At 35.7% G+C, this 25,043-nt stretch overlaps 1 protein-coding gene across 4 annotated transcripts in view; it reads right to left on the reverse strand.

The window, feature by feature from the left end:
• Positions 1–25,043, reverse strand: part of VPS13A (vacuolar protein sorting 13 homolog A) — a 238,929-nt gene that overhangs the window by 201,257 nt on the left and 12,629 nt on the right. For 3 of the 4 annotated variants that reach the window (XM_073021502.1, XM_073021504.1, XM_073021505.1), the window contains exons 2-7: positions 12,490–12,533; positions 11,077–11,119; positions 7,082–7,177; positions 6,420–6,521; positions 2,966–3,075; positions 1,797–1,856 (exon numbers count right to left, since the gene is read on the reverse strand). In XM_073021502.1, coding sequence (XP_072877603.1) covers positions 1,797–1,856; positions 2,966–3,075; positions 6,420–6,521; positions 7,082–7,177; positions 11,077–11,119; positions 12,490–12,533 — 455 coding nt within the window. The remainder of the gene's footprint in view (positions 1–1,796; positions 1,857–2,965; positions 3,076–6,419; positions 6,522–7,081; positions 7,178–11,076; positions 11,120–12,489; positions 12,534–25,043) is intronic. The other variant, XM_073021503.1, reaches the window with a different exon arrangement.

Here is a 25,043-nt window from a genome sequence, read left to right on the forward strand (position 1 = left end):
AGCATCCAATTCAGGGATGTGATGGATAAAGAGATGTTATATATAACCTAATATAGAACATGTAACTAAAAATTATTGATTCTAAGGTCGACAAGGAATATGATTCACATCAGGCAGAGCCCAAAGGTACACAAATATAGGACACATTCCAGCAACTGAAGTAGCTCAGTATGCGAGAGAATATAATGCAAAACAGAGAAAAAAGGTAAAACCAGGTATATTGCCTGAGGTCGGTTTAAAAAGAGTTTATAAGTTGTTTAAGGACAAAACTAAGAGCAATGAAAAACCACTGAGAGGAACAAAGTGATCAGATCTGTATTTTAGAAAGATGGTTTTCATTTCTATGTGGAGAACTGAATGGATAATTAGAATAGTAGTTCTCAAAGTTTAGCATGCATTAGGATCCCCATCCTTTTTGGTACCAAGAGCAGTGGTCCTCAACCTTTTTGGCACCAAGGACCAGTTTCATGGAAGATAACTTTTCCATCAGGGGCACAACCTAGATCCCTGGCATGCGCAGTTCACAATAAGATTTGCAAGGATCCTGTGAGAATCGAATGCCACCACTGATCTGACAGAGCTCAGGCAGTAATGCTCACTCCCAGCCCTTACCTCTGGTTCTGCGGCCCAGGAACCCTGACCTAGAGGGCTTTGTAAAACACAGATTGCTGCATCCAAATCCTAGAGTTTCTAACTGAATAGGTCTAGGCTGGCAGACAAGTTTCTAAAGGTGACGATAAGTAACCACTGTTATCATGGTTACCAATGACCTTCCCACTGCCCAATCCAATGGCTAATTCTCCATTCTTATTTTTCAACTTAATGATAGTATTTGAATAACTTTTTGGAGGCCATTTTTTCTTTTTTCCTTGCAGTGGAGCCACATTTTAAAAAGAAATTGTGGAGTCTCTCTGAGCCTGCTCTGGCTTGGGAGGCTGCTCAATTTTAAAATAATAATAAAAAAGAAATCATACACAAAACCCAATAGATGTAACAAATAAAATAATGTAATGAAATATGATACAGCAGTTAAACTGAATTTTGTTACGTGTGGCAACACAGATAAACGTCAAAAACACTGGAAAGTGCAAAAAAGAACTTATAGAAGAGTCATATAAAACGTGTGTAAACTTTTAAAATCCTACATTTTTAATAGATATATTATATAAAAGTTTTAAAACTTAGGATATTTATCTCTGGGGAATGAGGGGTGGGTGGAAGTAGAGAACAAAAGGGATTTAAACTTTATCCAAAACAGCTTATTCCTATAAAAATATTTAAGACTTTAAGCAAATAGGTTATGTTAACAGGCTCTTAATTTAACAGCCATCCATTCTGGAGGCAAGCAAGCTTCAAAATTCTCTATGTGCTCTTATATTTTTAAAATTCCTTGATTTCAAAAATTAAACAGGAAAACACTATGCTACAATATTAATAATGATATTGAGAAAAACTGATAATTTATGTTTTTCAAGGCTTATAGAAGTTTCAGATATGAATATTTATTACTTGTATTTGGTACTTACTCATTACGAACTTGGAAATGGATTTTTTAAAGTAAGCAAAATTACATCATAATTACCAATAATAATAGGACCTCATATTTCTGAATTTGATTTTCAACCATTTTTTGAAATATGAATCTACATACCCTCCATTCCAATCCAATCAAGGTCCTTTCTGCACCCATTCTACATAGACACCTATTTCTGATGCTGGCATATACAAAGAGCAGTAGTTTAATTAACTATGTTGCACATTTAAATATGGCTAGGATTCTTGTATAAACAAAATACCTGCATGCTGAGATTTTGAAGGGAAATACCAAATGACAGCGGTTTGTCCCGATTTGTGATCTAAAGAGGAAAGAAAGTAAAATTTACTCAGATTTTTAGTAGTTGGACAAAATTCACTTTATAGAAAAAATTGTCCATGTGCAGTGCCTCCTGCCTGTAATCCCAGCACTCTGGAAGGCCAAGGCAGGAGGATTGCTTGAGCCCTGGAGACCAGCCTGGATAACATAGTGAGACCCTGCCTCTACAAAAAAATGTAAGAAAATTAGCCAGGCCTGGTGGGGTGCAACTGTAGTGCCAGCTACTGCAGGGTGGGTGGGTGGCGGTAAGGTGGGAGGATCACTTGAGCAAGGAAGGTCAAGCTTGCAGTGAGTCATGGTCGGGCAACTGCACTCCAGCCTGGCAACAGAGTGAGGCCGGAAAAGGAAAAGGAAAAGGAAAGGAAAGGAAGAAAAAAAAGAAAAAAGAGAAAGAGAGAGGGAAGGAAGAAAAGAAAAGACAAGACAAGAAAAGAGAAAGAGAGAGAGAGGGAAGGAGAGAGGGAAGGAGAGAGGGAGGGAGGGAGTGAGGGAGGGGTAACTTTTTGGGAAGTAACTTATTTCAAACATCCAAAAACATTTTATTATTTCCAGAAAAACTATTATTCCTATATTTTTCCTAAAACAAATAAAATATTAATTATTAACATATTTGTGTTACACGGGAATATTAAACTGCATGTTTTCCAGTTTACAAAAAAATTATTAAAAAAGACTAACAAAATAGGATTATAAAGCAAATAATTATGTGGTTAAGAGAAAACAAATGACTTACTCAGTATCAAGGAATTATTTAAGGCTAGCTCCACTAATTGCTAGACCAGTACTCTATCCAGGAGGTAAACACAGCATACTTTAAATTATTTTAAAAATACATAACTGCTAAATTCATAACTCCCAAGGCATTTCCTTCATGATCTAATGTCTGAACATTTTGGGAAAGTGTAAAATCAAGCACCCAATACTAAGGACTGCAAATTACAACCGTAACTATAGAAAAGAAGGATTACATCATCTTTAGCTCTGTATCCTGTTGGTATTTAATAGGTTGGCCATTAAAAAGCAGGTGTCAATAAACAGTAAAATAACTTACATATAAATATAAAAACAAATATCACACATTAAAATACTTACATCATCTTCATAACGAATATGGATACTGGAAATTTTCACTTGAAGATTTTTTATGATCTGTGTAACTAATTTTTCTGCAAAAGTGTCCTGTTTTTCCGGCAGATGTTGTTCTACAATTGCAAATATTCTTTTTTTTTAACTTGAATGAAAAATATACTCTATAAAAATCCACATATTGAAGTAACATACTTATGCTGCCTTGCTGAAACATACATATATATACATGTAAACAGAACACTAATAGCTTGCTTTCCGGAAGTCTTTCAAAAGCAATTAAACATTTTTCAAAAGCTAGTTTATTGTGCCATGAGACTAAAGCAGACCATGTAGAATTTACTGACATTAAATTTTATAATTTGCTAACCTATGCCTGAGTACAAAAACATATTTAAAAAATGAGATAAAAAATGAAGATTAGTAGGTAAGAATTATAATAGATTTAAATGAGAAAATCCACTAACAACAGCAAAACAGAAATCTCTCTCAAAATTAGTGATACCACCATTAAGCTGTCTGTGTACAGATGTGTAAAACAGCTGAATATCCTCCTCCCCCAGTAAATACAAAATAGGAAATAAGATCTTCTTCCTCTCTCCATTTGAACAAGGATGAAAGAAGTTCATCATCTATTTCATGTTCAGAAAACAGTATTAAGTATCTCAAGTTCCATTACTTTCCAGAGAAATAGAAAGAATCAAGAATTGGAGGAACAAGGTGGCTCACACCTGTAATACCAGCATGCTGGGAGGCCAAGGTGGGCAGATCATCTGAGGTTAGGAGTTTGAAACCAACCTGGCCAATATGGCGAAACCCCGTCTCTACTAAAAATATAAAAATTAGCCAGGCATGGTGGTCCATGCCAGCTACTTGGGAGGCTGAGGCAGGAGAATCATTTGAACCAGGGAGGTGGAGGCTGCAGTGAGCCAAGATCACACCACTGCATTCCAGCCTGGGAGACGAAGTGAGACTTTGTCTCAAAAAAAGAAAAGAAAGAATAAAGAAGAATAAAGAATTGAGGTTCCTAATTTTTTTGAAATATGCCTTTGATAACCATAGTTATTATCCTTTTTCTCCCTTTAAAAATGCCAATGAAAGCTATATTCTTTTTTATTTGTAGTTCTGTCCCTCTTTTCATATTTCTAGTACTATATAGAAATAATATATATAAATCTATCTTTTCCTCTAACTGCCTACTACTCTCTAATTCAGCTGGCCCAGGAGGCCTTAGATAAAGGGAAGTTGAAGATATTAATCATATGTACCTCAAATATACCAGAGTTAAATGAATATATACACATATAAATAGATTATAGAATTAAGTAGACAATAGAATACAAGCTCTTTAAAGACAGAGGATCATATTTTAATCTTTGACTCTCACCACTACCTAATAAAATCTTTTCTTTCATAAATTCATTTAGTCATTCAATTAAATGTTAAGTCTTTCTTTCTCTACCCACTACTTCCTCCTGACTTCCTTATGCAGCTCAGATTCCATGATGCATTATTTTACCAACACCTTAAATTCCTTTGCTCTTTTTTCTCATATTACTCTGTCAATAAAGCACCAATCCTGAACAAAACCAACTATCCATTTTACCTGAAAAGCATGCCAATGCCTATGTCTTGCAGGGTAACAAAACAAAACACAAGATGAGCTTAAAACAAACACCACCACCAAAAAACCAAGTCACAGAACCCTGGAAAGATACAGGAACTGGAAACCCACCAAACAAAAAATAGCAAACAGGGAACATAGTGGAGAGAGAGGAAGATAACACAAGAACTGATTTAAATCTGCATAATGAGCAGTTAAGTTAGGTCTCCTCCCTCTCCTAGCCCAATATCCAGGCAACATCCCTTTCCCACCCTAGTAAGAACACAAGGGTTTATTTTAGAGAAAATGGCCCTAATAGGATCCAAATTTTGTACATGGGAGAACAGGGAGAGCCCAATAACAAAACAGGGAGGTTAAGTAAAAGCCTACAAAATAAACAGTCATACTCAAAGCCACTTTTATTTATTCACATATAAATAAAACATTTATATATAGTCATGATACTATAAACAATGAATTCTGATTTAACCAAAAAGGTGATAAAACTATACAGAGAAGATGAAAAAATAGGGTCAATCTTCATAGTATATCATAAAAGGATGTGTGTGTGTATATATATATTACACGTGTTATATATTATATGTCATATATATGCCAATGAAACACAAGATGAGTTTAAAATATGTAACGTCATTAATTATATGTTATAAAATATATTATAGAAAATATGCATGTTATGTTATATATAACATGTTTTTTATATATAAATAATATCTAAATAAATCAAGAAACAGAGGTGTAAGCACCATATTTAGCAATATAGGTGCGGACCTGGGCCAGGAACAGTTGGTTTTTTTTTAATATGGATACTATAATACTGCTTAGCTTTTAAAGCTATGCATATATATTATCTTGATAAAATAAAAATAATTTTTAAAAAGAAAAGGCCTAGGAGACTTAGGAAAGAGGACTGGAGGTAAGGATAAATGACTACACATAATATAAAGTAACTGTTACAAAGAAAAAACAGAATTACAAGAGATGTTGTAAAGAATTACATGTTAACTCTATTAATGTTTGCCAACAAGTAAAACATTTATTATTGAAGCTTATTTTTTATTAAAAGAAAATCAATGCATTTCAGAGACAGTGAGGTCAGTAAACTTTTTTTTTAATTTTAAGATGTTTAACCATTAAATGAATGACAGAGGAGAAGAAGATAAACAGATGACTAGGTTAAGAAAATGACTTCATGTTTCAAGATAAACAACAGAATATTTACATGCCAAGGCAAAAAACCCACTAGGTGAAAGTATAAAAAGTAGCTGGCAATAAGGATCAGAGAACAGGTGAAAAGGAGTTAGATTTCTGCAGGACACTGCTTCCAATAATGAAAAAGAGGTTGCAGTAATGGAACATATGGTCTAAGTTTAATTGGAAAATATGTGAAGCCAGAGGGTAAATAAACAGATAGAGGCAAATAGAAATATATCAAGAAACTAAGTATCTCCAAAAGGGTGAAGAATTGATATAAGGAGAATACGAAAGCAAAGGCTAGAAAATTAATATGCTCGATAAAATTAATCGCTATCATTAAAAACTGAACGTACCTAGTATGTATGTGTGTGTGTGTGTATATATATATTTAAAATATGTAAACCTAATAATAATAATAAGCTAGACATATTATTTGCCTTAAGATAAATTTCCATAAGGTAAAATTTCTGTACACATAACAAAGCATACAAACTACATTAAAATTCCCCATGCAATGAGACTCTCTCATATTTGTTAAATAATCTCAGCATCTCCAGAGAAAAATAATATTCAATTATGATAAATATTTAGGTCTTTTCCACTTCTCTTATTAGCATTGTTATTTACTGTTTTCTTTACCTTGATCAACTACTTTTTGTTTTGCTTCTTCTATTCTTTTCAGTTCCTGTTGCTTTGCTTCCATGAGTTGTTTCTCTTCTTTTATAGGATCATATTTTATTCCTACAGGAAGATTAAAAAGGAAGAATCATAATTACCTTAAAAATACAGTTATTCCAAAAAATCCTTACAAATAATCATTAATTGGCCAGGCACAGCGGCTCATGCCTGTAATCCCAGCACTTTGGGAGGCTGAGGTAGGCGAATCATGAGGTCAGGAGTTCAAAACCAGCCTGGACAACATGGTGAAACCCCGTCTCTACTAAAGATACAAAAAATTAGCTGGGCATGGTGGCAGGCCCCTATAATCCCAGCTACTCAGGAGGCTGAGGCAGGAGAATTACTTGAACCCAGGAGGCAGAGTGTGAGCTGAGATGGTGCCACTGTACTCCAGCCCAGGTGACAGTGAGAGACTCTATCTTTAAAAATAATAATAAATAAAAAATAATCATTAATTCAAAATCTCCAAAAATGTAGAGTAAAAACCAATTTAATTTGAATTAACAAATATCAAATTTAAATATTAAAATCTCAACAAATTCCCAAAAGTATTTTGAATATAAAGATTTTTCTATCCATAAAAAAGAAAAACTTAAATTATAATTTTTTTAAATTTAACTTACTAGAAGAAGGCACTATGAGTAAATAAATTTCTTCCAATACAGCTTCAACAGGTTGAGTATAAAGGTTTTTCCATGGAATTATAAGTTTAAGATTACCTACATTTTTTTGAAAAGAAAAAAAAAAAAGGGACAAAAAATATTACTCATTCAACCTACATTTAGGGTTAGTCTATTTTCTGTCAGATATTAGAAGAGATCCGCTTAATCACTTTATTGAAAGCTATTTTACAACCAAAAACAACAAGTGTTCGTTGTAATGATGTGAAATTATTGTATTTATACCAGTATTGTTGGAAAACCTAGATTATATTCGAAATATTTATACAAGCTTCTATTTACAGTTCTCTGTACCATAAACAAACCAATATTCTTCCCTTAATCAACAATCGTTAATATCATAACTTTGAATTTCCCCAATCCTTACTCTAAACCTCCATATATATATATTTTTAATGCTTTAAGATGGTAGATTAGGCCAGGCGCGGTGGCTAACACCTGGAATCCTAGCACTTTGGGAGCCTAAGGCAGATGGATCACTTGAACCCAGGAGTTCTAAGACCAGCCTAGGCAACATGGCGAAACCCTGTCTCTATGAATAAAAACTAAAAAAATTGGCCAAGCATGACGGTGTGTGCCTGTAGTCCCAGCTACCTGGGAGGCTGAGGTGAGAGGATCTTGAGCCCAGGTCGGGGCTACAGTGAGGCGTGATCATGCCACCACACTCCAGCCTGGGTGATATAGTGAGACCTTTACCTCCCCCCAATAAAAGGTAGATTATATACTTTAAATAAGTGTGTGTATATATATTTTTCATTATGTGTATGTGTGTTACATACATATATATGTACGTATGTACAGGAATTTTTATATACACATATGGTAATAATCATACATATAAACATATATGTGAAAAACTACACATATAGTAACAATAAAACATTCTGGGTAATATCTGAAAATTATGCAAACTAATGAAAACAGCCTAAGACAATCAAATAGCAACGAATTTTTTTTTTAAGCATAAGGGTTACAAAAGCATAAGGAACTACAAAAATACTATGTATGGGGTTTCTTAAACTACTCACTCTAGTTTTGTATCTTGAGAATATTTTCGTAATAGAGAGTTTTAAAATATTTTAAAATTGTTTAAATGGTATGAGTGTCTAGATTTATAAACAGTTGCCATAATTGTGTAAGGAATAGATTATTAAATATACAATGTTGCTAAAACTGGTTAGTGATTGCGAAATTTTTTTAAATCCACTTAGATCCATCTCATGATACTTTATAAACTCCGTGTTTAGAAAACTTCAAACTGAGAAAAAGATTTGAGATTTCATCATACAATATCACTTCAGAGAAAAACGAACTATCTAATTTCTTTTTTATATTTTTTGTAGAGTCAGAGTCTCACTATTTTGCCCAGACTGGTCTCAAACTCCTGGCCTCAAGCAATCCTCTTGCCTCTGCCTCATAAAGTACTGGGATTATGGGTATCAGCTACCCTGCCCAGCCTCTAATAACTTTCTAAGTTTTTAAATCAGAGAACATGGTGATCGTTTAAAATTTCTGTACAGGCCAAAAATATAACCAAAATGAAATCAGACTGGGAAAAAAACTGTAACAAATTTGACATGGTTAGTTTATTTATAAATGTACCAACAGACTGCTTAAAATATATACAGTAATACTTCAAAAACAGTAAATGAACAAAAGGACAAAGAGCAATGACAAAACCGTATAAATAATAAACGCATATTAACAGTATGCCATTTTCACCACCAAATCTTTTTTTTAAAAAGTCAAACTTGATCAGGTGCAGTGGCTCACATCGGTAACTCCAGCCCTTTGGTGGGCTGTGGTAGGAGGATCACTCGAGTCCAGGAGTTCAAGATGAGCCTGGGCAACATGGCAAAACCCTGTCTCTAAAAAAATACAAAACTCAGCCAGGCATGGTGGCGTACACCTGCAGTCCCAGCTACTCGGGGGCTGAGGTGGGAGGGTTACTTGAGCCAGGAAGGCATAGGTTGCAATGAGCCAAGATCGCACCACCGCACTCCAGCCTGGGTAACAGAGCGAGACGCTGTCTCAAAAAACAAACCAACCAACTTTTTCTTCCTTCTCTTATGAAATGTAGACTCCTTGTAGAAAATTTAGCAAATTTCAAAAAATATACAGATGTAATTCCAAAAACTTTCCACAGAAGACAACCTCTTTTATAATATGTACATGTGTATTTATAGCTGATATACCTGTAATTCTGCATTCTAAATGAGGAAAACTTTGAAAGATCAATACCTAATAATAGCAAGGGGACAATACATTCCTATAAAACTGATTGTGCTACTGTATCATTCATTTGGAAACATGTACTACTTTCATACAACAAATTGTGCCCCTAATATATATGCCAGGTAATATGCTAAGTGGTGAGGATACACTAAAAATTAAACCCACTTCTCAAGAAACTCGATGTCTACTAGAAGGGGGGAAAAATAGTGATAGTTTTAAAAAACAGGTGCTATGATAGAGGTACATAACACTTTAAATGATTCTCAAAATTATCTTGGGTTTAGTTCAGTGTACTTTCTACTATCTTATATTATCATTGAAAATTACCTTATCATTTTTAAACAAAATTAGGCAAGAAAAGAGAAGGCAGGCAGATTCTAAGGAAAACAGGTCTATCTACTTTACTGATTTTTTTTTGACTGTTCTTGAATTGAGGTTAAATTTACATACACTGAAATATAATAATCATCACTGTAAAATTCAATGACCTTTGGTAAAAGTTTAAAAGTTACATAAAAATACGTATTGTACCAATACATATTTTGTATCAATGGAAAAATAAAATCATTCTACAATATCCAAATATGCATGCACTGGATTATTATGGTACAGAATACATGAGATCAAATCAACTCAGATTATGAGAAATCCTTTTTACATGCTAATAAAAAAAATTATAAAATTGTAAAAATTGCATAATTACAAGTATTTCAATACATACAAACTTGTAAGTATTTAAAATGTACACACATAAATAATCAGAAATATGAAAAAATTAAAATGTTAGGTAGATAAAAATGGGTGACATTCTCCCCCTCTTACTCATGCTAAATAGTCTTTAAAAGGTAGGGGCAGAGAGGATAGAATTCTACTGTCAGTAACATATGATGATGAAAGCTTTCTATGGTATGTAGTCTAATACCAACCATAAGTACACATAATTATGAAGACCTTTATCATGTAATTTAGGTAAGCTTTCAAAATACTTCGTTCCCTAAGCGACAACAGTATAGATTCAATAACAATGTATACATCCTACTACAAAAACTATCTATATAACAAAAATATCTCAAAGTCCCAATTAAAGACACTATTATCTTGCACAATATTTAAACCAGTAAAACTGTAACACAAGAAACATGACAGGCAAGTTTTTATTAAACATGTTAAAACCTCAAATTCTAATCATTTACTGCTCAACCAGTATATTTACGATATAAACAGTAAACACTGGTAAAAATAATACCAAACAAGAAAAAGCAGAGTATTTTCTGAAAACACACAAAAACTTGCAGAGCAGAAATTAGTTTTCAAATTGGCCCCTAGTCACAGAGCCTGGATGACCCAGAACCTATTCTTTACACAACATATCCAACATTAATCAAAACATAGCAGTGGTAACTAGTCAGACACCTAGGAAACTGAAACAGCTAAGCTCTCCATTAGAGGTAATCCTTTGAATTAACTCAATTTACCACCTAAAGAGATATGTAATGTATTAGGTTATCAAATACTAGGCAAGAGGTATATGAATCGAATAATATTTTTAAGTTGCACAACAAAGCTCGACTGAGACAAAAACACATAATTATTTTTAATTGATGCTCAGAAACATGAAAAATATCACATAACAGAGATATCAGGCAAATTATTCTGGCTGCATGTCCAGGAAGGAAGATATCCCAGTAATAAATATGGCTTACCTATGTGACCAACTTTAACTTTAAATGGTACATCCAGTTGACTCTACAGAAAAAATTTATATATATACAAAACATTAGTAGATACAGAGTTTAACAACACAAATGAATATTGTTTACTTCCAAAAATTATTTCAAGGGATTTTTTTAAATAAACTTATGCATTTCCTTATCATCAACATTTATTTACATCTATAAACATATAATTGCGATATTATTATCAAATTCATAAAATTCAGGGAAGCTGCTCTTTTTATAATAATTGGGGATAAAGGTCTACAGTAAAAATGACCACAAAATCTACTCATATCAAATCATTACCAATTTTATATTATTTTAAGAAAAAGAAGTGGCAATTACAATGCCCTTTTATGCTTTTAGGGAAATTAAAACTCTATTTTGCAAAATACACATTTTGTAAAAAATACATTCTCCCCATTCAAAGGACAGTCTTTTAAATAAATGGTGCTAGGAAAACTAGATATCCGCTCGCAAAAACATGAAACTGAACCCTTATCCTATACCACAGACAAAAATTAACTCAAAATGGATGAAAGATCCAAACCTAAGAGCTAAAACTATAAAACTCTTAGAAGAAAACCTAAGGGAAAATCTTCATGACATTAGATTCGGTAATGACTTCTTGGATATGACAATAAGAGCACAAGCAATTAAAAGAATAAATGAACTAGTCTTTACCGAGTTAAAAACTTTTCAGCTACTCAGGAGGCTGAAGGGGGAAGACAGCTTGAGCCTGGGGCTGAAGGCTATAGTAAGCTATGATCACACCACTGCACTGCAGCCTGGGGTGACAGAGCAGGAGCCTGTCTTAAAAAAAAAAAATCAGAAAACAAGTTAAAAATTCAAAATAAAAACATCTGTATTTTTTGTATGTTTGTTTTTGTTTGGTTTGGTTTTGAGACAGAGTCTCACTCTGTCGCCCAGGCTGGAGTACAGTAGCACGATCTCTACTCGCTACAACCTCCACCTCCCAGGTTCAAGCGATTCTCCTGCCTCATCCTCCTTAGCAGCTGGGATTACTGTCATCCGCCACCATGACTGGCAAAGGTTTTTTCATTTTCAGTAGAGACAGGGTTTCACCATGTTGGTCAGGCTAGTCTCGAACTATTGACCTCAAATAATCACCTGTCTTGGCCTCCCAAAGTGCTGGGATTACAGGTGTGAGCCACCATGCCCAGTCTAAAACAATATTTATTTTTAAATAGGAAAAAATCACACTGTCCATTTGTGCTTTGAAGGAGATTAAAACTCCATATCGCAAAATTTGCATTTTGCAAAAATTATTTACAAAAAACTTTCTCAAATTTAAATAACTGAAGGTGGCAAACTGAATCAGGAAGAAGTATACATAATTAAATGCAATAACTTTACAAATTTTTCATAGTTAAAACCTACCAAGGCATTTTCTTTAATTTGAAGATTCTTGAGGGCCACAGCTCCTAAAAGAGATTAAAAAAAAGATTCAAACAATCAAATATTTTTCATTTAAAAAAGTTAATAAGTATGCTTCATTCCTGTCATACTCAGGAAAAATACATAATGTGCATAACAGATAATAAAATCTACCTATAATCTTATTATCTCACCTTCATTCTCCTACATAGTCTAAGAGAGTATGCTTAACCAAATCTTCACTTACTGTAACTTTTGACCTCTGCAATTGTAGCTCAATGTTAACATATACAACATTTTAATTAGAATTACACAAATAACATGAGTCTAACAAAGTAGCATGATACAAGATCAATATGCAAAAAGTAAACTACACTTAAATATACTTGCAATAAACCATTGGGAAAAAATTATTTAATGCAAAATCAGTGAGCCCCAAGATACAGAAATAAAGACTTCCCAATTCAAAGCCAATAAAAAAAGAAAATGAGAAAAACAATAGAACAGAATGTCCAAGAACTATAGGACAAGTGCAAAATGGGATTAGCCAAAGTTTAAAATACACTGCTATAACATTAGGATGTTACATGTAATCCCATCGTAACCACAAAGAAAATATCTTTAGAACAAACACAAAAGTCACCCAGGCATGGTGGCAGGCACCTGCAGTCCCAGCTACTTGAGGAAGCTGAGGTAGGAGGATCACATAAGCCTAGAAGTCCAGCTTGGGCAACATAGCGAGACCTCATTGCTATGATGATAACATTAATTATGTTATTAGTTAAACACAAATGGAATCAAATTTGCAACAAAAAATTAAACCAAAGGAAAGGCAATAAGGGGTAAAACAGAAAGAAGAAATGCTGTAAGACATATAGAAAGTAATTAGCAAAATGGCAATACTAAGTCCTTCCCTATCTGTAACCACTTGAAATATAAATGGCTTAACTCCCCCCTAAAAAGACAGATTGGCAGAATGGATTAAAACAAACAGGATCCTGGCCGGGAGCAGTGGTTCACATCTGTAATCCTAGCACTTTGGGAGGCTGAGGCAGGTGGATCACATGAAGTCAGGAGTTCGAGGCCAGCCTGACCAAAATGGTGAAATCCCATCTCTACTAAAAGTACAAAATTAGCCAGGCGTGGTGGTGCATATCTGTAATCCCAGCTACTTGGGAGGCTGAGGCAGGAGAATCACTTGAACCAAGGAGGTGGAGGTTGCGGTGAGCCGACATTGCGCCATTGCACTCCAGCCTGGGCAACAGTGAGATGCCATCTCAAAATAAATAGAGAGAGAGCAAGAGAGAGCGAGAGAGAGAGAGAGAGAGGGAGAGGGAGAGAGAGAGAGAGAAAATAAAAGTACATGGTCTACAGGAAACTCTCTTTGGCTCTAAGAACACTCATAGGTTAAAAGCAAAGAAACAAAAAAAGGGGCATCACTAATCCAAAACTCCAAAATCGGAAACTTTCTGAGTGCTGACACGATACCACAAGTGGATGATGAAGATGAAGATGATGATGTTACCAATGCAAAAAGGTATCTATAGACCACGTGGTGAAAATGTGTGATGGGCTTATTAAAGGGCTGGAGCAGTATGCCTTCATAACAGAACAAGAAATTATGACAGTTTATAAAATCAGAGACTTCTCAGACAAAAAAAACAGTTAGTGAGGCAGATGGTTCTGGAGGAAACATTTTAAAAAGCCATCTAGCAAAATGCCTCCTCATCCCTTGAGGATCCAATTCCTGGCCCCTCAACTGCTTCTAATGTTTCTTCTCACTTAAAAAAAAAAAAAAAAAAAAAAAAAAAAAGTACATTCTAGAGTTACCTTCTAATCAAAACACAGCATTGTAGGTGGAGACTGAAAGCCTGCCTGCCACTGTTTGTTGTTGCTGCTGTTTAACAGTGGATACAGATATTCCCTACTGTGCTGCTTACTCACCCTAAACACATTATATTTTCACTGAATTAATGGTACCTCATATTTCTTACTGTTAAGAACTTATGTGTGAACAATGTAAGAAAATGATTGCTTATCAGCATATAAATTCAGTCAGGAATAATGATGATGCCAAACAACCACAGACTGTCTAGACGGGTGGCTGAGACAGTGACACCTTTCCTTTCTGATGGCTGAAGGTACATAAGCTTTGTTTCATGCAGAAAATTATTCAAAATATGGTATAAAATTATCTTTGGGCTATGTGTACAATGTATATTTGAAACATAAATGAATTTTGTGTTAGACTTGGGTCTCATCCCCAAGATACCTCATTATGTATATGTACATATTCTAAAATCTGAAGGAAAAAAAATTCAAAATCCAAATCACTTCAAGCATTTCAGATAAGGTATATTCAACCTATATACTAATATTAGACATATAAACTTTAAGTCAAAATCTGTTACAAAAAACAAAAAAAGGCATTATATAATGATAAAACCAACACTTCACTAAAAAGATGTAACAATTATAAACATGTATGCACCAAACATCAGACCAGCAAAACATATGAAGCAAATACTGACAGAATTGAAGAGAGAAATAGATAGAACTATATTTATACTAGAAGGCTTCAATACCCCACTTTCAGTAATGGATGGAACAAACACACAGAAGATTAATAAGGAAAAATAGGACTTAACACTATTGACCAACTGGACCAAAAGACATAGACAGAACACTTTACCCAACAACAGCAGAATACACATTTTTCTCAAGTGCACATGGGACATTCTTCAGGATATATGTGAGGTCACAAAACAAGTGTCAAAATTTTTGTAAAGAGAAAACATACAAATGGTCAACAGGTATATATATGAGAAAAGGCTCAACATCACCAATCATCAGATAATAAAAATCAAAACCACAAGAAGATATTACCTCAATCTATTAGAATGGCTATCATCAAAAAGACAAAAAAATAACAAATGCTGGTGTGACTGTGGAGAAAGGGAAACTCTTACACACTGTTTTTGGGAATATAAATTAGTACAGCCATTATAAAACACGGTACAGAAGTTCTTCAAAAAATTTAAAAATAAAATTACCATATGATCCATCAATCCCACTAATGTATAAATATCCCAAAGAAATGAAATCAGTTTGTTGAAAAGAAACCTGAACTTCGTTTATTGCAGCACTTTTCACAAAAGCCAAGATATTAAATCAATCAAGTGTCTACCAACAATGCACTGGTAAAGAAAATGTGATACACACACACACACACACACATAATGAAATACTATTCCCCATTAAAAAGAAAAAGAATAAAATCTTGTCCTTTGCGGGAACACAGATGCACCTGGAGGACATAATGCTAAGGGAAATAAGCCAGGCACAGAAAGACAAATACTGCATGATCTCACTCACGAATGTGAAATCTAAAAAAGTTGACATCATAGAAGTAGTGTAGAGAATAGCGGTTGCCAGAGGCTGGGGAATATTGGCGAGAGGGGAAATAGGTAAAGATGGGTCAATGAGAACAAAGTTACAGTAAAAAGGGAAGAATAAGCTCTGGTGTTCTATTGCACAGCAGAGTGACTACAATTAACAACACTGTATTGCATGTTTTAACATACCTAGAAGGAGGATTTTGAATGTCCTCACAAGGAAATGATAAATGTATAAGGTGATGGATATTCCAAATACCAATTTGATTTTTATACAATGTATACATGTATTGAAATATCATCCTGTACCCAATAAATATGCACAATTAATACATGTCAATTAAAAACAAAATTGTAAAATTATAGAAGACTGACATCATGCAGGGTATCTTTTCTAATAATAATAAATAAAATAAGGAAATAAATAACAGATGAAAACAGAACAATGCACAAATGTATGGAAATTAAGCATTCTTAAACAAGAAATGGGTCAAAAAGGTAATCCCAAGAAAAATTAGAAAATATCTTGAGATGAAAATAAAAACAGACTGTACCATCATAATTAGTATGATACAGCAAAAGCAGTGCTAGAAGGGAACATAAAGCTGTAAATGCTTATGTTTAAAAAGAAAAAACATCCCAAATCAATAACCTAAATCTATTCCTTAATAGGGAAAAAAATACAAAATCCAAACCTAGCAAAAGGGAGAATATAATACACATTAGAGCAAAGATAAGTGAAAGAGAATGGAAAAAAAAAATTAAAAAACAAAACAAAACAAAACAAAAACGAGCATTAGTTTTTTTTTTGGTTTTTTTTTTTTTTTTTTTTTTTTTTTTGAGACGGAGTCTTGCGGTGCTACCCAGGCTGGAGTGCAGTGGCACGATCTTGGCTCACTGCAACCTCCGTCTCCTGGAATCAGCGATTCTCCTGCCTCAGCCTCCTGAGTAGCTGGGATTACAGGGGCCTGCCACCATGCCCAGCTAATTTTTGTATTTTTAGTACAGACGGGGTTTTGTCATGTTGGCCAAGCTGGTCTCAAACTGCTGACCTCAGGTGATCCACCCGCCTCAGCCTTCCAAAACGCTGGGATTACAGGCGTGAGCCACTGCACCTGGCCACCGACCATTAGTTTTCTAAAAAGATCAATAGGCTGGGCACGGTGGCTCATGTCTATGTAATGCCAGCACTCTGTGAGGCCAACGCGGGTGGATCATGAGGTCAGGAGATTGAGATCATCCTAACTAACACGGTGAAACTCCATCTCTACTAAAAATTCAAAAAATTAGCCGGGCGTGGTGGCAGGCGCCTGTAGTCCCAGCTACTCGGGAGGCTGAGGCAGGAGAATGGCATGACCCTGGGAGATGGAGCTTCCAGTGAGCTGAGATCACACCACTGCACTCCAGCCTGGGTGACCGAGAGAGACTCCGTCTCAAAAAAAAAAAAAAGAATCAATAAAATTGATAAGGCTTTTACTAGTTTGACTAAGGAAAAAAAGAAAGTCAAATAACTAAAATCAGAAATGAAAGGGATATTACTATCTATTTTACAGAAATAAGGATTATGAAAGTACCATGAACAAAAAATTAGATAAACTACAGAAATGAATGAATTCCTAGAAATACACAACATACTAAGACTGAATCTTGATAAAACAGATTCTCTGAACATACCTATAACCATTATGGAAACTGAATCAGTAATCAAAAAATCCTAAAAATAACAACAAAAAAAGCCTAGGACCAAATGGTTTTACTGGCGAATTCTACCAAACATTTAAAACAAGAATTAACACCAATCCGCCTCAAACTCTTCCAAAAAATTGAAGAGAAGGGAACACTTCCAAACTCATCCTGTCAGGCAGACATTACTCTGATACCAAAGCCGGACGAAGAGACTACAAGGAAACTACAGACCAATATCCTTGATGAATATTGATGCAAAAATCCTCAACAAAATACTAGCAAACAAAATTCAATAGCATCTTAAAAGGAATACATAATATAACCCAATAGTATTTATTTCCAGAATACAACAATGATTCAACATACAAAAAAAATCAACATAATATACCACATTAACAAAATGAAGGAAAAAAACACAATCATCTCAATGCAGAAAAGGATTTGAAAAAATTCAGAACATTTTCATGATTAAAAAAACACTCAAAAAAAAAAAAAAAGCAAATAAAAGGAAACTACCTCAACACAATAAAGGTCATGTATAAACAGCCCACAGCTAACATTCTCAATACTGAAAGACTGAAATATTTTCTCTAAGATCAGGAACAAGATAAAGATGTCCACGTTTGTCACTCACTGGAAGACCTATCCATAGCAATTTGGCATTAAAAAGAAATAAAAGGTAACCAAAATGGGAAGGAAAAAGTAAAAGTATCTCTGCTCGTAGATGGCATGAATTTATATGTAGAAAAACCTAAATATTCCACCAAACTGTTAGAATTAAGGAATGTTTCTTGATATAAAAATCAACACCAAAAAATCAGTATCTATAAACTAACATAGAACAATACAAAAAAGAAATAAGAAAACAATTCTATTTACAACAGCAACACAAAAAATAAAAGTGTTGAGTAAACTTAACCAAGGAAACTAATGATGCATACAGTGAAGACCATAAAATGTTGCTGAAAGATAGTAAAGAAAGAAAGAAATGTTAAGACATCCCATGTTCATGGATTGGGACACTTAATACTGTTAAAATGTCAATACTACCAGTACCCTAAACAATCTATAAATTATTTGCAATCCATATCAGAATCCTGGAAAAATCCAACACTTATACCCACATCAAATCTCAAGGAATCCTAAATATCCAAAACAATCTTGAAAAAGGGGAAGAAGCTTACAAGTCTCACACTTTCTGATTTTAAAACTCACTAAAAGCCACATTAATCAAAACAGTGTGGTACAGACACATAGAGCTGTGGTACAGAACAGAAAGCTCAAAAATAAGACCTCACATATATAGTCAAATAATTGTCTTCAAGGATGCCAAGGATATTCAATTTGAAAAGGACAGTATTTTCAACAACTTTTCAACAAAAGTTGAAATCCACAACATCCACAAGCAAAAGAATGAAACTAGAACCTTATACCATGTTCAAAAATTAACTCAAAAGGGATCTAAGAGCTAAATGTAAAACCTAAAACTATAAAACTTAGAATAAAGCATAGGGGAAAGTTCTACGACACCGCATTTTGCAATGATTTCTTGGATGTGACACCAAAAGCATAGGCAACAAAAGAAAAAAAAATAGGTGAACTGGACTTCATCAAATGTTAAAACTTTTATTCCTCACATGACACGATATACAATGAACAGAAAACACAGAAGAGTCAGGGTGGCCAAGCAGACACAGAGTCAGCAAAAAGACCAGCACACTCTGAGCAGATCTTTGGAAGGAAGGCACCGAGAGGGGACAGAAGGAGGATGCAGATCCTGGGCTGAAGGAGAAGAAAGTTGGGAACCCTACAGGGACTTCCCTGAGCACCATGACTCATTCTGACCCCAAATGTTCCTGGGGAAAGGATGAGTTAAACAGGCATGGAGTAGCCTATTCTTGCCATGGACCTCTAGAATCCTAGCTGAAGGAGGCTCCATGACTCCCACAGACATTTGAGGTTGCAAAGACAGCTGCTTGGGAACTTGGCAGAAACAGGACTCCAGTCTGCATGGAGCCCAGAGGCCCTGGTGTGAGAATGGCTGCAGTGGAGCATGGCCAGGAATGTCCACCTCCCACAGCTCACCACACACCTCTAGGTAGCTTTGGTCTTTGTTGACTATTGGACTTAGACAGAACAGGACTATCTTGCCCATGGGACAGGGCTTATCTGATTTGAGCGCCCCCTGCCCCCCATCCCTGGCTGCTGGCCTGTTCCACAGTCCCTGCCTGGCCACATCTAATTGGAACATATGCTGATGCCCAACCACAGCACTTCCCGGCAGCCACCACTATAGCTCCTTTGCTGGCAAGCCCCAGCTAACCATCAGAGAGTACTTGCACATGGGCCTCCATCAGCATGCGCCCACCCACAGTTTCCCCCCACTGTTTTGCCAGGACACAGTCACCCACAGCCTCCCCCCACAGCTTTTCCAGAGCATGTGCAGGCCTCACACCCCACTGCCACTGCCCCAACCAAGCACTTTGGCCGGCCCCACCATCAGAGTGTTGCTGCCCAGCAGACCAGGAACACCTTGGCCCCACAAGTGCAAGAGATGCTTAACCTCGAGGGGACAGAGAACAAAGCCATGTGCCTAGTCCTAACACACCAGGGTTATAGCATGCAAGCCAGGAGTACTGAGCTGACCCTTGGCACCCAGAAATCATCAAGAAACTATGCCAGTCAACTAAACTCAATTTACATTACAGTCAAACCCTCAGGGCATCCAAGAACATAAAAGCAAAAAGCCTCATCCAAAGGATAGCAACTGGAGAGATTAAAGGAACATCAGCCCACAGAGATGGAAAAGAACTAGGGCAAGAACTCTAGTAACTCTATAAGCTTGAGTGTCTTCTTACCTTAAAATGACTGCAGTAGCTCCCCAGCAATGGTTCTTATTTTATTTATTTACTTTTTTAAAGACAGAGTTTTGCTCTGTCGCCTAGGCTGGAGTACAGTGGCACAATTGCGGCTCACTGCAACCTCCACCTTCCAGGTTCAAGTGATTTTCCTGCCTCAGCTTCCTGGGTAACTGGGATTACAGGTGCCCACCACCACACCCAGTTAATTTCTATATTTTAATTAGAGATGGGGTTTCACCATGTTGGCCAGGCTGGTCTTGAACGCCTGACCTCAAGTGATCCACCCGCCTCAGCCTACCAAACTGCTTGGATTACAGGTGTGAGCCACTGCACCCAGCCTAGCGATGGTTCTTAACCAGACTGAAATATGGGCATAAAATTCAGAAGATACTGAAATTCAGGAGAAACCCAATCCAAGGAATTTAAGGAATCCAGTAAAATGAGTCAAGAGCTGAAAAACGAAAGTCATTTTAAGAAACAACCAAACTGATCTGACAGCGCTAAAAAGCCCACTACAAGAACTTCACAATATCATTGGAAGTGTTAACAGCAGAACAGATTAAGCTGAGGAAGGAATCTCAAGAACTTGAAGACTGGTTCTCCAAGTAAGACAAAAATAAGGGAAAAATAACTTTTTAATGGAAAAAATCTCCCAAAAACATGAGATTATGTGACAGATCAAATCTATAACTCATTGTTGTCCCTGAAAGAGAGGAAGAGAAAACAAGCAACTTGGAAAACATATTTGAGGATACTGTCCACAAAAATTTCCCCATCCTAGCTAGAGAGGTTGACATGAAAATTCAGGAAATTCATAGAAACCCTGCAAGATACTATGCAAGATGACCATCCCCAAGACACATAATCATCAGATTCTCCAAGGTCAATGTGAAAGAAAAAATATTAAAAGGAGCTAGAGATAAGAGGCAGGTCTACTACAAAGGGAACCCCATCAGGCTAACATCAGACCCTTCAGCAGAAATCCTACAAGCCAGAAGAGATTGGGGACCTAATTCAGCATCCTTAAAGCAAAGAAATTCCAACCAAGAATATCATATCCAACCAAACTAAGCTTCATAAGTGAAGGAGAAATAAAGTCCTTTTCAGACAAGTAAATGCTAAGTGAACTCATTGCCACCAGACTTGCCTTTTAAGAGGTCCTTAAGGGAGTGCTAACCATGGAAATGAAAGACCGTTACTGGCCACCACAGAAACACACCTAAATACAGAGACCACTAACTCTATAAAGCAACTATACAATCAAGTCTACATAATGACCAGCTAACAACACGATGACAGGATGAAATCTGCACATGCCAATATTCATCTTGAATGTAAACAGGCTAAACATCCCACTTCAAAGGCACAGAACGACAATTCATATAAAGAACCAAGAACCAACTGCATGTTGTCTTTATGAAACACATTTCATATGCAATGCCACCCACAGGCTCAAAGTAAAGGAATGAGAAAGATTTATCAAGCTAATGGAAAACAAAAAAGAGCAGGTATGGGTAACTTATTTCAGACAAAACAGACTTGAAACCAACAACAATCATAAAGGACAAAGAAGGGCGTTACAAAATGATAAAAGGTTCAATTCAACAAGAAGACTTAACTATCCTAAATATGTATATACCCAACACTAGAGCATCTAGATTCATAAAACAAGCTCTCAGAGACCTACGGAGACTTACACAACCACAAAATAAAAGTGGGAGACTGCAATAATCCACTGACAGTATTAAACAGACTTCAAGTCAACACTTCACCAAATGGACTTGTGTGCTACAGAACACCTCACCCAACAAAAATAAAATATACATCATTCTCATATGCACATGGCACATATCTAAAATCAACCACATGCTCAACCATAAAGCAATTCTCAACAAATCAAAAATCCCACAATCATACCAACCATGTTCTCAAGATGACAGTGCAATAAAAATAGATATCAATACCAAGAAGATCTCTCAAAACCACACAATTCCATGGAAATTAAACTGCTCCTGAATGACTTTTGGGTAAACAACGGAATCCTAATTTCGCTGAAATCAAGAAATTCTTTGGGCCAGGCACGGTGGCTCATGCCTGTAATCCCAGTACTTTGCAAGGCTTAGGTGCGGGGATCGCTTGAGCCCAGGAGTTCAGACCAGCCTGGCCAACATGGTGAAACATTGGCTCTGCAAAACACACACAAAAAAATTAGCCAGGTGTGGGAGTGCACACCTGTAGTCCCAGCTACTCAGGAGGCTGAGAGGTGGGAGGACTGCTTGAGCCCGGAAGGTTGAGGCTGCAGTGAGCCGTGTTCATGCCACTCCACTCCAGCCTTGGCAACAGGGCAAGACCCTGACTCAAAAAAAAAAAAAAAGGAATTATTTGAAACTAATGAAAACAAAGATACAATATACCAGAATCTCTGGGACACAGCTAACATAGTCTTAAGAGGAAAGTTTATAGTGCTAAATGCCCACATCAAAATGTTAGAAAGATTTAAAGTTAACAACTAACATCATGCCTAAAGGAACTAAAAAATGAGCAAACCCCAAAAAAACCCCAAAGCTAGCCACAGAAAAGAAATAACCAAAATTAGAGTTGAACTGAACAAAAAAAATACAAAAGTTCCTTGAAAGAATACATAAGATAGATTGCCAGCCTGACAAAGAAAAAACAGAGAGAGAGGAGATCCAAATAAACACAATTAGAAATGGCAAAGGGGACATTACCACTGACCCAAATAAAAAAAAAAAATCCTTAAAGGCTTTTATGAACATCTCTATGCACACAAACTAGAAAATCTACAAGAAATGGATGAATTCCTGGAAACATACAACTTCCCAAGAATGAACCAGGAAGAAACTGAATAGCTGAACAGACCAAGAATGAGTTCTGAAATTATATAAAATGTCTACCAACCAGAAAAAGCCCTGGACCAGACGGATTCATAACCAAATTCTATCGGACATATAAAGAAGAGCTGGTACCAATCCTATTGAAACTATTCCAAAAAATCGAGAAGGCCCTCCCTAATTAATTTTATTTTACGAGGCCAGCATCATTCTGATAACAAAACCTGGCGGAGACATAACAAAAACAGGACACTTCAGGCCAATATCCCTGATTAACACAAATGCACAAATGCAAAAATCTTCAACAAAACAGTAAACCAAATCCAGCATCTACCATGATCAAGTAGACTTTATTCCTGGTATGCAAAGTTGGTTCAATATACACAAATCAATAAGTGTGATTCATTATAAACAGAACTAACAACAAAAACCACATGATCATCTTGATAGATTCAGGAAAGACTTTTGATAAAATTCAACATCCCTTCATGTTAAAAACCCTCAAAAGACTAAGCATCAAAGGAATATATCTGGAAATAATAAGAGCCATCTATGAAAAACCCACAGCTAACATCACACTGAATGGGCAAAAGCTGGAAGCATTCCCCTTGAGAACCAGGACAACACAATGATCCCTACTTACTCCTATTCAACATAGTTCTGGAAGTCCTAGCCAGAGCAATCAGGAAAGAGAAAGAAATAAAAGGCATCCAAATAGGAAAAGAGGAAGTCAAATCATCCCTGTTTGCAGACGATATGATTCTATACCTAGAAAACTCCACAGTCTCTGCCCATAGGTTCCTAGAACTAATAACTTCAGCCAAGTTTCAGGATACAAAATCAACGTACAAAAATCAGTAGTATTTCTACATATCAATAACATCCAAGCTGAGAGCCAAATCAAGAATTCAATCCCATTCACAATAGCCACAAAAAGAATAAAATGCCTAGGAATTGAGCTAACCAGAGAGGTAAAAGATCTCTACAATGAGAATTACAAAACACTGCTCAAAGAAATCAGAGAAAACACAAACAAATGGAAAAACATTCCATTCACATAGACAGGAAGAATCAAAATTGTTAAAATGTCCATACTGCCCAAAGCAATTTACAGATTCAGTGCTATTCCTATCAAACTGCCAATGTTATTTCTCACAGAATTAGAAAAAACTATTTTAAAAATCATACGGGCCCAAAAAAAGAGCTTGAATAGCCAAAGCAACCCTAAACAAAAAGAACAAAGCCTGAGGCATCACACTACCTGACTTCAAACTATACTACAAGGCTACAATAACCAAAACAACATGGCACTGATAAAAAACAGAAATGTAGACCAATGGAACATGTTAGAGAACCCAGAAATAAAGTCAGACACCTACAACCATCTGATTTTAACAAAACTGACAAGCAATGAGAAAAGGACTCCCTATTCAATAAATGGTGTAGGGATAATGGCCAGCCATATGCAGAAGACTGAAACTGGATCCTACCTTTCACCATATACAAAAATCAACTCAAGACAGGTTAAAGACTTAAATGTAAAACCTAAAACTATAAAAACCCTAGAAGAAAACTTAGGGAATACCATGCTGGACATAAGCCCTGGCAAAGATTTCAGGATGAAAATTCCAGAACTGCAAAAAACACAAAAATTGGCAAGTGGGACCCAATTAAAACTAAAGAGCTCTTGCACAGAAAATGAAACTATTCACAGAGTAAACACACGACCTACAAAATGGGAGGAAATATTTGCAAGCTATACT

This window comes from Chlorocebus sabaeus, chromosome 12, assembly GCF_047675955.1.
Source record: "Chlorocebus sabaeus isolate Y175 chromosome 12, mChlSab1.0.hap1, whole genome shotgun sequence".
Classification (NCBI taxonomy): Eukaryota; Metazoa; Chordata; class Mammalia; order Primates; family Cercopithecidae; genus Chlorocebus; species Chlorocebus sabaeus.